The sequence below is a fragment of the Nycticebus coucang genome, chromosome 6 (genome assembly GCF_027406575.1).
Source record: "Nycticebus coucang isolate mNycCou1 chromosome 6, mNycCou1.pri, whole genome shotgun sequence".
Classification (NCBI taxonomy): Eukaryota; Metazoa; Chordata; class Mammalia; order Primates; family Lorisidae; genus Nycticebus; species Nycticebus coucang.
Window position 1 is genome coordinate 56624508 of NC_069785.1, and position 15364 is coordinate 56639871.

Below are 15364 nucleotides of genomic sequence, written 5' to 3' on the forward strand. Positions count from 1 at the left end.
AACTAGAGACATGATTTCCTAAACATTGATACCCAAAACCATAACTGAAAGTAGAAGAGAAAACTAAATAATAATTGTGAATACCTACCAAGGGACCGTGTCATACGTGATAGTTTACTTGTGTTATCTCATTTATTATTTTTCTGACAAATTAACACAAAAGATAGCAAGATATAAAGAGGGATACAGTTCCCTTCTCTGACAATAAAGACAACAAAGAAAGAATTAGTAGAGAGCACCTCTCCTGTATTTTTATGACTTCTGTTTTAATTCCACTTCCCTTTGGCTATAATCTTACCACATAAGTAAGACTGACATTCTTATCAATTTAATATCGCTATTTGGTAGAAAAATTGAGTCTTATAGTCTTTTCTCTGTAGGGAACTATCTAGAAAATAGGCAGATGGGTCACTAGGTAGCAAGAAGGTAGGTCAACAAGTGAATGGATGAGAAAAGCAGAAGAAAGGAGAGAGAAGAAAGTGAGTAAGAAAAGAAAGAGAAAGTCAGGAAGAAAGGGGGAAAGAGACAGACTTGTCTTCATTTCTTTAGTTTCTTGATGTGGACTTTCACCGGATAGTTTCCTATGCATTCCTTTGAAATTTCTACCTTTTTAATAGAACTTTTTTCTGTGGGTGATACAGAATTGAATCACTATAATCATACCAGGACTGGTTGTGAATGTGACGGTGTTGAGCAGCAGGACTAAACACTCCAACCAGTACTTTGAGACATATTGTTTATCTTTCATCAAACTATTTGTTTTGTATATTTTATGACCAAAGTTGTACAATGTACAGAAGGTTATAAAGTAATCTTGATACTGCCAACTACTAGCAGAGTGACTTTGAATCTATTTCATTGTCTGTAAAAAGTATATGCTGACCCTTATTTCTAGTACATTCAGAATCTGACTCAGTCTTAATTTTTACTGTTACTCAGTCTTAATTTTCAACTTCTGATTAGTCTCCATTATTTCATCACATATGATACTTCTTATAATACTTAGTAGAAAAACATAGAATATAGGGGTGGCGCCTGTGGCTCAAAAGAGTAGGGCGCCAGTCCCATATACCAGAGGTGGTGGGTTCAAACCTGGCCCTGGCCAAAACCAACACAAAACAAATATATATATATATATATGGAGTATAAAGATAGAAAAGAACCTATGAGCTTTAAAAATTTGTAAAAGAGATTTAACATTTTTTGAATTAAGTATGATATGAGACAGGGAGAGTTGCAGAAATTCTCCAGGCTAATTCAGAATGTGCATCTGTAAACCTACTCATTAGAGGAGAGATTTAAGGGTCAGATATTGATTTTGTTTCCAAATAGCTAATAGTATTAGCAGAAGAAATAAGAAAGGTTCACAGATAAACGTAGTAAGGTGTAAAGTGATGATGAGTAGAAATGTTGTTTCTATTCCAAAGAGTAAGTAGAAATTTCATTTGGGTTGGGTATATAAAGGTGGACAGAGTTCGGATGTATGGAAACGAAGGACAAGCATTCCAGCAGAGGGAAAACAGTGAAGTACATTTTCCTGAAAATATCATCAACTATTTAACAGGAAATTTCTGTAGCTAGCCGTTCCACATTACATTTGGAAATTGTCTAATTAATTGGTTCTGTGTTCAGCCAATCCAGATAGCTCAGGTTCCAAAATCCATGCTTTTCGGCTTGCATTGTCAAGTTAATTAAGTCTGACTAAATTAAAAAGACAGTTGCTAGATTTTTCCCTTTATTTTCCATTATTGAAAACCAACAATAGAAGGCTAACAGTCTTTAGGGTGGTTTTGAGAAAATCCCTGCTGTATAAAGCTCTTTATCTTTGTGCAGCTGCTCTAAGTAAAACATCGTATTTCTTTATGTTTCACTTTCTCTACCAAGACCACCCCACTTCATAAAAGGAGCTGTAAACTCCATTTCCGACTATCAGAAATCCCAGGGATAGCTGCAAACATGTCAATGATTTTATTGCTGTTCTTTTGGTTCCAAGCAGGGTCAGTCGGCATGCCAAGGAAATGAGCTGACCATAAAAAATGAGATCAATTCTTAGGCGCAGATCCTTTGAAAGTAGAAATTACACATCTGTAGCAAAATTGAAGGGTTTGGTATATCTCCGATCATCCTAGGAATTTCTCTGAGAATAGCTGTTTGTTGTCAGCCGTGACACATCTTCCGGTTTCCACCCTATGTCCGTGTCATCAATGGTCAGCAGCAAGCTAGAAATGTGACCTTTGAACAATTTCCAAATTGGTGGGGCTACCGTTTGCAGATATGCCTCAGGGATCCCCAAACCGCCTTTTTATTCAGAGGAGGGTTTTTTTAAAATCTATTTTTATATGTTGGGTGTCTATATGCAACAGTATTAGCAGAAATACTTTTACATGAAAAAAATGTATTTGGGGAATGTTTTTATTTGCCTCTCACATGTCACACTCTTTTAAATGTTAATGAATTTTAATTATTTAAATATTAATTATATATGTGTTTAAATATTAAAAACGGTCTATTCTGTCTGTCAGGACCAGGGCCCAGATTACAATTTTTAAGCCTAAAAGCTTACAAAATATGTAATAGCACTACAGGGAGTCAATGAGACTGCTCTGAAATATATGACCTGCTTTGGACCTTCTGTGAAACAGGTTTAATTCACTCTAATTAAAGGAGCATCAAAGAGTCCAGTGTCACAGTTTATTTAACAGATATTAACATATCACTGTGCCTTCATACATGCTGGACCTTCAGGCACAAGCACATTTATCATAGGCGGTATGGGATCTTGAAAGACATGTTGAATTTAAAAGATAACCTGACTTTGAGTCTCACTTACTAGCTTCACTGTCTTGGTACCATAACCCCCTGTGAGCCTGTTCTTGATTTCTAAGGTGGACATACTAATAAATGAGAAATACATGCAGAAGAGGTTTCTATAGAAGAGGTTGTATAAAGTGTTAAACAAATTCTAGGTAATTTACATCATTGTCTTACCATGAGAATTTGTAAGGAATATCTTATGTCTATTAATTTAGTAAATGTTGGTTCTTATATGAAATTATATGTTATTATGTTGGTCTTGGCCATGAACATGGTCGTATACTAAACCCACATCAGGGTGAGCGTGAACATTGTGCACTTTGGAAGGCTTAACTCCATTATGGTGAATGGTCTGCACTCTGCTCCTATCAAATAGGTGAAAAATGATGATTCTGCCATCTTTCTCTCAAAACCCATGCCCAATGCTGGTGACTGATCTCAGAAATTGCTCTTCGTTTAATGAGCATTAAATATGAACGAAGAGGAATCCTTTGCCTTTAAATACATTGTACTTTATGTGATTTAAAAGTTACTTTTCTTTTTGAAGCCTGTCAAATTAGAAGACAACTTAAGGAAAGAAATATTCTGATTTTACTTTCTACCAGATAATTATTTAATGTATGATGAGATAGATCTTTGATATTAAATATTTTAAAATAATAGTTCAGCGAATTGAATTTAGCATTTAAAAATTGTATCTTGATATGAAATTTAAAACTGAGCATGTACTTTGTTTTATTTCAGATTAAGTCTCTCAGCAAAAATCTGTGAGAAGACTGTCCTGAAGCGTGTTTTGAAAGAACTATGGAAGCTGGTTCTTAACAAAATAGAAAAGCAAATTGTTCTCCCTCCTCTAACAGACCAAACAGTAAGTATTTAAACTTTAGTTGTTTTACTTTCAATAACCCATCTATTTATGTTTAAATGAATAGTTTTGATTCAGATAAAATATTAATTAAATCTATTTTGAGAAAACAGTGTTTGTATATAGTTTATTTATTTATTTATTTATTTATTTATTTTTTGAGACAGAGTCTCACTGTCATCCTCAGTAGAGTGCTGTAGCATCATAGCTCAAAGCAACCTCAAACTCTTGGGTTCAATAGATCTGCTTGCCTAAACCTCCCAAGTATCTGAGACTACAGGCACCCCCCACAGTGCCTGGCTATTTTTTTGTTTGTTTGTTTGTTTGTTTGTTTGTTTGAAGTTAATTGAGGGTACAAAGAATTGGCTTGGACAGTTTGCATTTGTTAGATAAAGTCCCTCTTATAATTGTGTCCTGTCCTTAAGAGGTGTACCATACACCCTAATATTTGCTTCTTAAGTGGGAGTACCCCATTCTCTCACCTCCCCTCTCCCTGCTCCCTTGTTCCCCTGTCCCCCCATCTTGAATTGATTTGAGTTTTTCTCTTATGAGGGTATGTATTAGCTCATCTACTAGCTTCATATTAGAATTGTGTACATTGGAGTCTTTCTTCTCCATTCTTGTGATACTTTACTAAGATGAATGTGTTCCAACTCTATCTAGGTTAATACAAAGGATGTAAAGTCTTTTTTTTTTTTTAGAGACAGGGTCTCACTCTTGCTCAGACTAGTCTCAAACTTCTGAGCTCAAGCAATTCATCTGCCTTGGCCTCCCAGGGTTCTAAGATTACTATGCATGAGCCACCACAGCCAGTCCTAGTTTTTAAATAATGATCATTTAAATGTTTCTATTCAAGTCCATTTTAAATTGGGGCAATAGGAATCAAACTCCAAACTTATTTGACATTCAAAACTTTATCTCTTAAAGAATGTATTAAAGGTAAATTCGTAAGGTTATCAAGCCTTTACATATAATTTTTTATTTAATTTTACTGTGATCATAGGAAAATAGATTTAAAATCCAATATATCTACTGAGGTTTGCCTTAAATTTTATGGTTTTAAGAGATAGTTCAAGCACTGCTTGTGGAATTTTTTTCATCTTTCCATTTTGCTTTTGTCTGGGGCCTCCCCGCTTGGAGGTTAATAGAGGAGACGCTCTTTAGTGGATTTGAAGAATGTGATGGTGTCCCACACAGTGAAATAAAAAATGACCAGAAATGTCAATGGGCAGCAAAATTGCGCAATGGTCAAGTGGAGGCATAGTGCTGGGTATTTCAGTTCACATATCTTGAGCCAAGAAAGGAAAAAATAACCCTAACAAGCACCTGTTATGTGCTAATGAATATTTTTTTCTGAGACTGAACAAGATAAATTGATACAAATGATGAGTAATTATAAAATAAACTAAAATATACATTAACACCATAATTATTCATATGCAGTTCATGTTTATACAGTCAAATTATATGCACAGAAAATATTTTCTTATAAATGTTCCAGGATGTGAAGATGCATATGTTTTTGTTGATTTACTGGCAGACAGTGAGTGATAGAACACGAATTACTTTGAGTTTTGCTTAATGCCATGAATGTGTGATTTAATCCTTTACAGTCTACATAAAACAGGTGGAACACCTATAAATCACACCTATAAATACACACACACCTTATTCTAATGAAATGCATGATACATTTCTATAACACGAGTTAGTTCTCCTATAATTTTGGTTGATAGAGGAAAGATGTCAGAATAATCTGGAAGTTGGATTGGAAATATATGTAAATTTCCCTACATCAGAGGCTGGCATATAATAGAACTATAACTTCAGCAGACAAGAAAAGACCAGTCACCTTGGCTACTGCACAGGCCTGTTTGTAAAAGAGAGAGACAAAAAAAGGAGAGTAGCAATACCCCTGCCCCTCCCCAGACTCCCTGTCCAGAAAGTCAGACCTTGTGGGCTCTCACATAAGGCAAGCTACCCTTCACCTCCGTTAGGCACTCCACTTGCCTGGGCACTGTCTCCATCCACCATTGAACTGTATAGTTTTGCATGTGTTTGGCTGGTTTTTGTTTATTTTTAATATCCCTTGTGGAAGCCACTAGCCTCAACTCACTGGTTCCCCTCCAGCTTTTCAAGCCATGTTCCAGAGTAGCAACTATTAGTTTTAATAGTTCTTTAAAAACAAAATTGCATAGATATTGCACGACCCACTGCTATTTTCTCCATAAGCCTTATTATTTTAAGTCATAGCCTTACAAACTATGAGGCTTTCAGGAATAGATATGTATATATAATGTTACAGAAGTTCAGACGGTAGTTCATTTTCTTTTTTTATATTTATTTTAATTTTTGTTGTTTTCTGGGTTTTTTTGTGTGTGTGTTTTTGACATTTCATTTTCTATACAAGGTTTTCCCTAGGAAAGTTTACCATCTCTTGAAATTTCTCTAGCATTACAATCTCTAAGTGTGAACCTATATCATTCATTCATTCACTCCCAGAATAAATATTCTTTGAGCTCTCTACTACACACTAGGCACTGTACTAGGTGCAGAGGACAAAATATGAGCAAAAATTAGCTACTCTCTATTGACTACATTTCTATTTTGACTAATATGGCAGATCTTAATACCGAGTTGTCTCTCTCGTTTTCTTTGTGTATTTCTAGGGACCCCAGATGATTTTCATTGCAGCTAAGGATATTGGACAATTATCCAAACTGAAGGTAAGAATAATAAGGAAATGACTGTTTGTTCAAGAAAAGTAATGAGCTAACGACAGTTCTACAAGAAACCACCCTTCTGCTAGTGGTGGTACAAGCATGATAGGATTAAGGAGATGCATGTGTGTGATTTCACAATCTGCTTATAAATTTTTAACTTTGTATTGTAGGATTCAACATTATTTATTTTGGAGTAAATAGAGAATACATTCTTTCATATATTACACTGGCTTTGTATAAATGAAGGCAAAATGGATCCCTGCATAGAAATCCAAAGAGACCCAGAGAAATCTTTAAAGTCAAGAAACACACTACGGAAAAATGAAACTCATCAAAGTAGACACTGAGCTTGTCAACATGTTCAATCCCATTATAAGTGAGGATGTACTGACTACATAACCCTACCCCTTAATTACCACATGAGATTCCCAAAACATTGGGGTTATTCGAGAAACTTCAATCTCTATCCTTCTAGGACAGTGGTTCTCAACCTTCCTAATGCTGCGATGTATTTTCATTGAACACCCATAGGTTAAGAACCACTGTTCTAGGATGAGAACTTGACTTGTTAAACTGTATGTTTTTATTTCATTCGAGAATATAGTTAAGGGACAGGCTTTAAACAAATTCTTCATCAACTGCTTCCAGCTGTGTGACATGGAACAAAGTATTTAACCTTTCTAATCTTTAGATGTGGCATTTGTAAAATGTTAAAAAAAAAATTAACACTTGATTGTTGTGGGTATTGGTGAGATAATAAATATATCACCTTTGGTTAGTAACTGCAAAGGATATGCTACCTCCTGTTTACAGAGGGTACTATCTGCATTTATCCTCCAGCTGGCAGCTCAAGTTAGGTATCGCTGACCATTGTATTGTTTTGTGTGTATGATACACGGGAAGGATATCAATGTGCATAGTTATTTACTGAGACAAAAATACATGCCTTATAATTTCAGTATCCTATTTTATCATCCACATTATCCCCTTCCTGAGAAACCAATAATCCATCTAGAAGACATAACCACCACCTAAAATTGTTTCTCACAGGTGTCCAGTGCTGTTGACAGTTAGGAGGAAAGACAGAAGGTAGATGTCACTGCCAAACTACTGTTTTGCAACCTAGATCTCTTCCCTTTCCTTTATTACTTGCGTTCCTTCCATAGGGCTTCTGGGCTCTACTTTGAAAAGAGGATTTATATACTTCCAAAGTTTTCAATAAAACCATCGGGGTGAAATGCCATAGGAATCACTACAAAAGAAATGGTCCTGGCCCTGCATCTAGCATCTGTGTGATATTAGAGATCACACTCCATTTCTCTGGGCTTCAGTTTCCTGAGTTGAATGTTCTGTTATCTAGAACTGCTTCAGTTTCAAGTGATGGAGGCCAAACTAACATCATCAAAGAGGGAAGTGATTGCTACATGAAGTTTAATAGTACAGGGGAGCTCTGATTTCTATTGCTGCTTGATTAGGGATTCAAACCATGGGATAAGACATCCTCTTATCTCTCAACTCTGCCCTCTCCTTGTTTGATGTATTGACATAACAGACATTGCTTCCTGTTTGTAAGATGGTTGTCTCTGCTCTTACATCCTTTGATGTAACATGCTTTGAACTTGTAGAAAAGAGCACTTGTCTTAGTGCAGGGAACCCTAATAATATCTACTGGCACATCATTGATTTGGAAGGAGTAATAGCACCATTCCGAAGCCAATCACTGTAGCTGGGAAGTTACATGTGCCAACTGGCTTAACTCACATACCTACCCCTGAGCTGGGGCTGTAGATCTTATGAACTCTGGGTGATCTAGAGACTGGCTTCCCAGAGGGTATTTTCATACTGATGGGAAAGATTAGAGTCACAGAAAACATAACCCACTGGCACCCTTTGTGGTCCCCCAATTTTTTCAATTTGGTTAATTTTTTATTCTTGTAACCTAAAATCAAAATAGGAATAAAAATGGCCCAGCAATATTATTTCATCAGTGTTGAAATAATGTGAAGGATTAAAATAGAATCTCATCCATTGGTGTTAAGGGCAAGAAAAAAACTCAATTCTGGATGATGTTATTCCATTATTACCCCTGATATTTTATCTTTAAATTACTAGTCCATTTATTTATTATTGCCTAAATTACAGCGCAGTTATTGAAACTCTTGCTGGCATGAAGACCTTCAAATCTTTCAAAGCTATTATTCTTATTTTACTAGAATGAAATGTCCATTTTTTTTTAATTTAAACCATATGTCTTTAAATGTTTAATTCATTAGTTTGAAAGTAGATTTGGTTTACTGGAAAGTACTGTCTGAAATAATTGTACTGATGGATAATGTCAGAGCTCCTATTTAGAAATACAACTAGATAAGTACTTTATTGAAATAAAAGATAAAGAAAAATAGAACAATGTAGGGAACTGATGTTTTTCTGCATTTGACTGTGATTTAGAACTAATTCATAAACACATATTTACTCAACAGGTTGATATATTTTGTACACATATTACTTCATACTCTGGAACTTCATAATATATGTGCATTATATATGTTTGACTATTATATTTGACATAATCAGATTTAGTTGACATAAAATAAAATATGCCTAGATCTTCAGGGACTGGTGATACAATATCAAAACCAATTAATGAAATACACTTGATACTGTAAGTTGACTTCAAGCTTTTTACATGGATAGCGGCTCATTGCTGGCCTTTCTTAGAGATCCCAACTCATTGAATGAGCTGTTGTTAAATCCCCTGAAATTATGTATATCAAAAACTATATTTTTTCTAGTTGTAAAACCAGTGAAGACTGAGGAAGCCATAGGAAGTTACTTATCATAAAATATTTATAACTACTTGTCATGAGGCATTTCCCCCTATAATTGAGCCAATATTTTCTCATTCTTTGAGTCTCAGTAGGTGTTTGATGTTAATTGACATTGAAAAATATTAAATGAATTTGTATGTTTCAGTTGAAATCCCTGTATCTGAGAAAAATGCAATAAAACACATAAATGGATATCATGAATCCATGAGGCATTATACTGTATTTTAACAGAATTCAAAAATAATAAGTCTATTTGAGTATATAGAGCCCTATGAAGTATGCTTAAGGAAGTACAATGCAATTATCAAAAATATATTGAGTGCCTACCAAATGACAATTGTCAAGGTTGACTCTGAAAAGCTGAAGAAGTGAGTAAGGCACAGATCGAGATTATCTTTAGGAATTCATGGCAGCCACTCATTACAAGAATCAGAAAAGCGGGCAGCCTAGAAGGATAAGCCACTAGGGGTGATTGCAGGATTTGTGCTTTGCACAGAAGTGCCCACTAAGGAAGCAGGTGACAGCTGTACTTGAGTCCTGTTCCACTTGCCAAGTCACGTGTACTGTTTGGGAGCTGACCACAGGCATTGCCCCTTTAATCAGGCCGTGCATTCTCAGAGCTGTGTCCACTCATAGGGGGTTTTTCCTCTAATGCACACCTTTATGAGGTTGAATTTAGGCTTCAAAAGGACAAAAGTCTTCCTTTTATTGAACTATACATCTCAATCACCTTAGAATAGTATTGACACATAAAAGCAATTAGTAAATATTTTTTGAATGTTGTTGAATAAATAGTGGGAAGATCATATACCACTATTATATCTCCCTTTTGGTCAGAAATGTGTGTATTTTTCTCTTAGACAAATATCTGTTTCCTTTATTATTTTCTCTAACTTTCTACCATTATTTCCCTAAACAAGCATTGAATGATGGGTTGAGACAGACCACAGTGAATAATGGAGGAAATCCATTGTCAAATAATGAAGTCAATTTTTTAAAATAGGCTCTAAAATATTAAAAATGATTAAAATTTCCAAAGCCAACTTCAGTTAATTCTCTTTTCCCAGTAATGAGTAAGCCTTAAGGGGCTGCAAGAAAGATATAAAGTTGGGGTATTAGTTTTAAAATAGACTGTATTAGTAAACATTAGGGGAGGCTAAATTTGCCTTTTAAATCCCTTCCATGATTGACATTTCTCACTGTAACAGACATAAAACAAGGAATTCAGGTGAAAAAGCTTTGACACTTATCTCCCAGGTTTCTCTCCTCTTTTCCTAACATTCACCTGTAAAGGAAAATAAAGCCTAGTAAATGCCACTTTTTAAGTCAGCCTTCAATATTTCTTCCTTTGGCAAAGGTATGTTTATTAAATATATGATGAAATAATCATCTAAAATGCATCCATATGAAGAAGATATTTCAACTAGGAAATGTTTGCCTATGGGAATATTACAGATTTTGTTTGAAAGTAGTTGTTGAGTAAATGAACTGATTATTTTGTAAGCTATTGTCAACCTGTTTTCCAGGAGCACATGATCCGAGAGGATGCCAAGGGTCTGACGCCCCGACAGTGCGCTGTAATGGAGGTGGTCTTGGCTACCATCAAGGTAAGTCATAGTGTCCCTGGATGTGTATTCAGAGGAGCCTCCAGGTAACCCCACAAATAAGAAGGCCTGACGCGTGTCTGCAGAGCCATGCCATCCATTGATGTAGGAGACAGTTGAACAGACACATTTGGAGGATGCCAGATTTAGCCCTTTCACTCTCTTGATTATATCCATAAGACATTGTGCTTATATTTACTCCCTTTGTCTCTAACAAATGTGAGTGAAACCTTGGCTGTAAGCTATGGGTCATGAGCTCCTGTCACTTATGTTTTCACATATCCCCAAATCCAGTTAAATGGATGCTTCGAAAGGATTTGGGGCTAACAGATTTGCTTTTTATGTTTTCTGTGATTATTATAATGATTTTTTAAGATATCAACCTTCTTCTTTTTCTTATTAGGTATAATAATTTAATTCAACTTTCTGCTGAAAGCCCAAAGGCATTGTGTTGCATGCATTAATATTTCCATAGTCAAAAGTTGATCAAAGTTTATTGTAGTGTGGACTATGTGCAGATATCAAGATGTCACTCTTGAGGTTTTTTTCCCAAGTAATTTCTTTTATTTATTTATTTTTTTTATTTATTTTTTTTTTTTGTAGAGACAGAGTCTCACTTTATGGCCCTCGGTAGAGTGCCGTGGCCTCACACAGCTCACAGCAACCTCCAACTCCTGGGCTTAAGTGATTCTCTTGCCTCAGCCTCCCGAGTAGCTGGGACTACAGGCGCCCAGCACAACACCCGGCTATTTTTTGGTTGCAGTTTGGCCAGGGCCGGGTTTGAACCCGCCACCCTCAGTATATGGGGCCGGCGCCCTACCGACTGAGCCACAGGCACCGCCCTCTATATCTGTACAGATATATTTTATGTTTATATGTGAAAGTTTATTTAAGAGTTTGAAAAATGAATATATCTTCTAAATTCAAAATATGTCCAGAGTTTCCACTTTTCACTGGGGAAGCATCTGTTACCAAGGATGTGTAAAAAATATAGCAGAGAGCTGTTGTTGGCTGCCATGAGCCATTTGTAGACCGCAGAATAGTCCCACTGGATAGAAACAAACATTAGCAATGCTATGCGTTAAAAGAGTTCTGTCTGAATAACAATTGCATACTTTCATAAGACTGTCAGCCTGATGTTTTTGCTGCTGTCATGATGAAAACTGCAAAATTAAAGTTGCGAGGTGAGAGTTTTGTGACTCTTGGTGGCAAGTGGGGTATGTGAGTTTAGGCAGTGAGATTACAGAAATGGAGTTTATAAGAATACAGCAAGAACTTGGAAATACAGAAATGTTGCAAAGTAATTTTGAGGGAAAATATAAACAACATAAAAAAAGAAAATTTTCAAAACACTTCTTTTAAAAAATAGTTTCAAAAATTTGATAATGAAAAGACTGGTTTTTGGATTTATAGGAGCACTAATGGCTAAATACAGGGATGTGCTAATAGATAAAGATGAAAGGTATAACGTGTACCATGAAGAGGGAAAAAATTAAAATTTTTAGAAACTGAATTTGGCCCTTCCTGGATTTCCTTAGGTCACTGCATGACTTTAGGGGAGGAAGCAAAATGAGCTCTGTGGAAACAGGTATCAATACCCAATGTGTTGACAGATGACAGACCTGGCTCCCATGCTCCAGCCCAACATTTCTGTAATTATTCTCAGTGGGGCCAAATGACCAGCACCTGCAGGCTGAGTTCTGCTCAGACTCTGTGGCAGCCTTGATGCCCAAGCAGGTCCCTTTGATCCACATCTTGATGGTTCAAATATCCTGTCTTTCTGTTCAGGTCATCTGTGACAAATCTTTTAATTCAGTCTCAACAGAAGACACTTGCCTTGTTCTATGGGGATGAAACTTCTATGTAGTGTCTGAAATCCAGGAAATGGGTCCATGGCTTTGTTTTGTTCCTCCAGGACTGGAGGCTGCCCCTGGTCCTCCTGAGCCATAGAGGCTGTGGTCAGGTCTCCAGGTGCCCCATTCCCTAACTTCTGTAATGTGAACTCTCGCTGGGACCCGCCATGCTAGGGCTACTTTGCCTACAATGAGACTCTCTTGACTGTGTGGTCTGTTCATCTGGACTCACTTAATAACCGACGTCTTATTTTCAATGCCCAGTATCCATTTACCAAAGCTTACCTCCTTTTATCTTGTCTGCCTCTGAGATTTGCCCCAACTGACTGTCTTACCAAGAATAATTCTGATGTTGACTAGGAAGGGATTCAGGAGGAGGGGCACTACTTAAAGTGTTTTAACTCTTAACAGTTAGAGATTGAATGTTTGCCTGGAGCCCAGCAAAAGGAACACTGTGCTATAAGCAGAGACCTCAGGAGAAAGATGTTCTTAGACGAGAGCAGCAGATGCTACCCAGGCTAATTCCCAGTGGCTGCCAAAGAGATGATGCTGTTTAGTTCAATCGCACTGAACAAGCTGGAAATGAGGAAATGAATAAGGAGAATGCTATGGCGTTTGTAGAATAGAGGCTGAAATAATAGTTTGCTTTTTTCCAATCTCTCTCATGTATGTGTATCATCTCACCCGATCCTTGTAAACATCCTTGGTGTGAGGTAGGTCAAGAATGACCATTCACATTTTTCAGGTGAGAAAATGGAAGGGAAGGGGGTTTAAATTGTCTGTCCAAGGCCACAGACAGGGTAGGAATTGGCAGAGCTGAGAAAGGGCTCCAAACTGTAGAATCAGTGTCTTTCTGTATCACATTTTTTTCACTAAATGTTTAAAAAGTATAAATAAAATGGAACAAGCCAAAAATGGATAGTTTCTTCAAAGGGAATACTTCTTTCTATATTAAAATACCACATGTCAATTATTTAGATTCACTTCTAATTATTTAAAAATTATTTTATGTAATTTTATTTTACTATTTTTTTATTTCAGATTGATATGTGGGTGCAAATGTTTAGCTTCCATTGTTTCCATTTGTAAGGTAAAGTTCAAGATGTAGATGAGCCTTTCACCCAGGGGGGCATGCTGAACACCGTCACATTGTGCACATTAGGTGAGATCCTACAAGTCACCTTCCCTTAAATTTTTCAAACTTTATACAAGTGTTGATGAAAATACCAACTCTCTTTGAGTATTTAAACTCAAACTTTAATTGGGCTGGAACTTTTTTTCATACCAGTCATATGTAGCTTCAGTTATAAGTCAAGAATGTCAAGTATGGCAGAAGTAACAGAAATTATGATCATCTGCTACAGGTAGGATGTTGGGCTTTGAGACATTCATCTCCATGACAAAATAGCCAAATCAATGGTATCTGAAAGGAAAAGGTGTAAGGTGGCTGCATGAGGCAAATAACCAACAATGTAGACAGTATGTGCAAACTAATGGAGGGGCCCACAGGGACACTCTGGTCTGAAGTGGTCCTAGTTGAATCTTGAGTCCTAACTTTATGTTTTAAGAAGGCTCAGGACTGCCTGAGATTCCCTGATATGTGGGTTTCTTTCAAAAAGAAACAGGAGTTTTTTTTCCCCAATAGAAGCTACTCTTTGACTTGGAAAAAAGCTGGCTAGTTTGATTTTTCTCGCCCTTTGAAATCCTCCTATGCACCTGAACATGACACTGGGTGATATGTTGCAGATCTATTTCTCATCATGCAATGTCAATAGAGAGGTTTTTCTAAAAATAACAAATATGTGAACCAGGGCCTTCTAGAAAGCTACAGGTTTTGGCATAAGGGAAAGAACTTAAACTAAATATTTATGAATTCAAATATAGCTTTGGACTTCGTTACTTTCTTGTTTATGCTCCATAATACCATAGCTTATACTCAGCATACCAGATAAACTGAAGAATGTGCTGAGGAACCACATTTTCTGCCTCTGAGTTTCTTACCTCACTGATATCCTCTCCTGTCTCTTACCTGTTACCCTTGTGGGTATTTTAATGGCTACTTTTCACTGTCATCTTTTCCTTATCACTACAAGTATAGTTTTCATATTATTTAAAATGTGGCATTATTTAAAATAACTTACCTGGTTTGGAGTATTGCAATTCAAAAATCATTATTCTTTTTGTTGTTGTTGTTGTCATTTTGGCTAGAGCTGGATTTGAACCCGCCACCTCTAGTATATGGGGCCGGCGCCCTACTCCTTGAGCCACAGGCACCACCTCTCAAAAATCATTATTTGAGAGCTTACTGTACGTAGAAAATATAATAAGCAATGAGGAGGTGGCTGAAGATAGGAACTCTTGTCTTTGATTTAGGAACAAAACCATCTGCAGTCAAAGAAATAAAAGAACTGTGGACAGAGGACGTGGAGTGCAGAGAGGGCGATGCCTTTACTCTGAGTGTCTAAGGAACAGTTTCCTGGAGAGGGACATTTTGGGATTTAGAGACTAAGAGGGACAACAATCGAAGAAGAGTATTGTTCACCTAAGGAAGACAGAATGAGCAACATAAAAGAAGGTATTGGTTAGCCGGAACACTTCAAACCCTCTAGAGTGAAGATTGGCTGAGTACCACAGGGAGTGAAAAAGGACGAGCATAATGGAGCCAGAATGCTGGGGC

The 15364-nt window shown here is 36.6% G+C and overlaps 1 protein-coding gene across 2 annotated transcripts in view; it reads left to right on the forward strand.

The window, feature by feature from the left end:
- Positions 1-15364, forward strand: part of UNC13C (unc-13 homolog C) — a 578086-nt gene that overhangs the window by 482348 nt on the left and 80374 nt on the right. For both annotated transcript variants that reach the window (XM_053595673.1, XM_053595672.1), the window contains 3 exons: positions 3559-3682; positions 6349-6405; positions 10757-10837. In XM_053595673.1, the coding sequence (XP_053451648.1) occupies positions 3559-3682; positions 6349-6405; positions 10757-10837 (262 nt within the window). The remainder of the gene's footprint in view (positions 1-3558; positions 3683-6348; positions 6406-10756; positions 10838-15364) is intronic.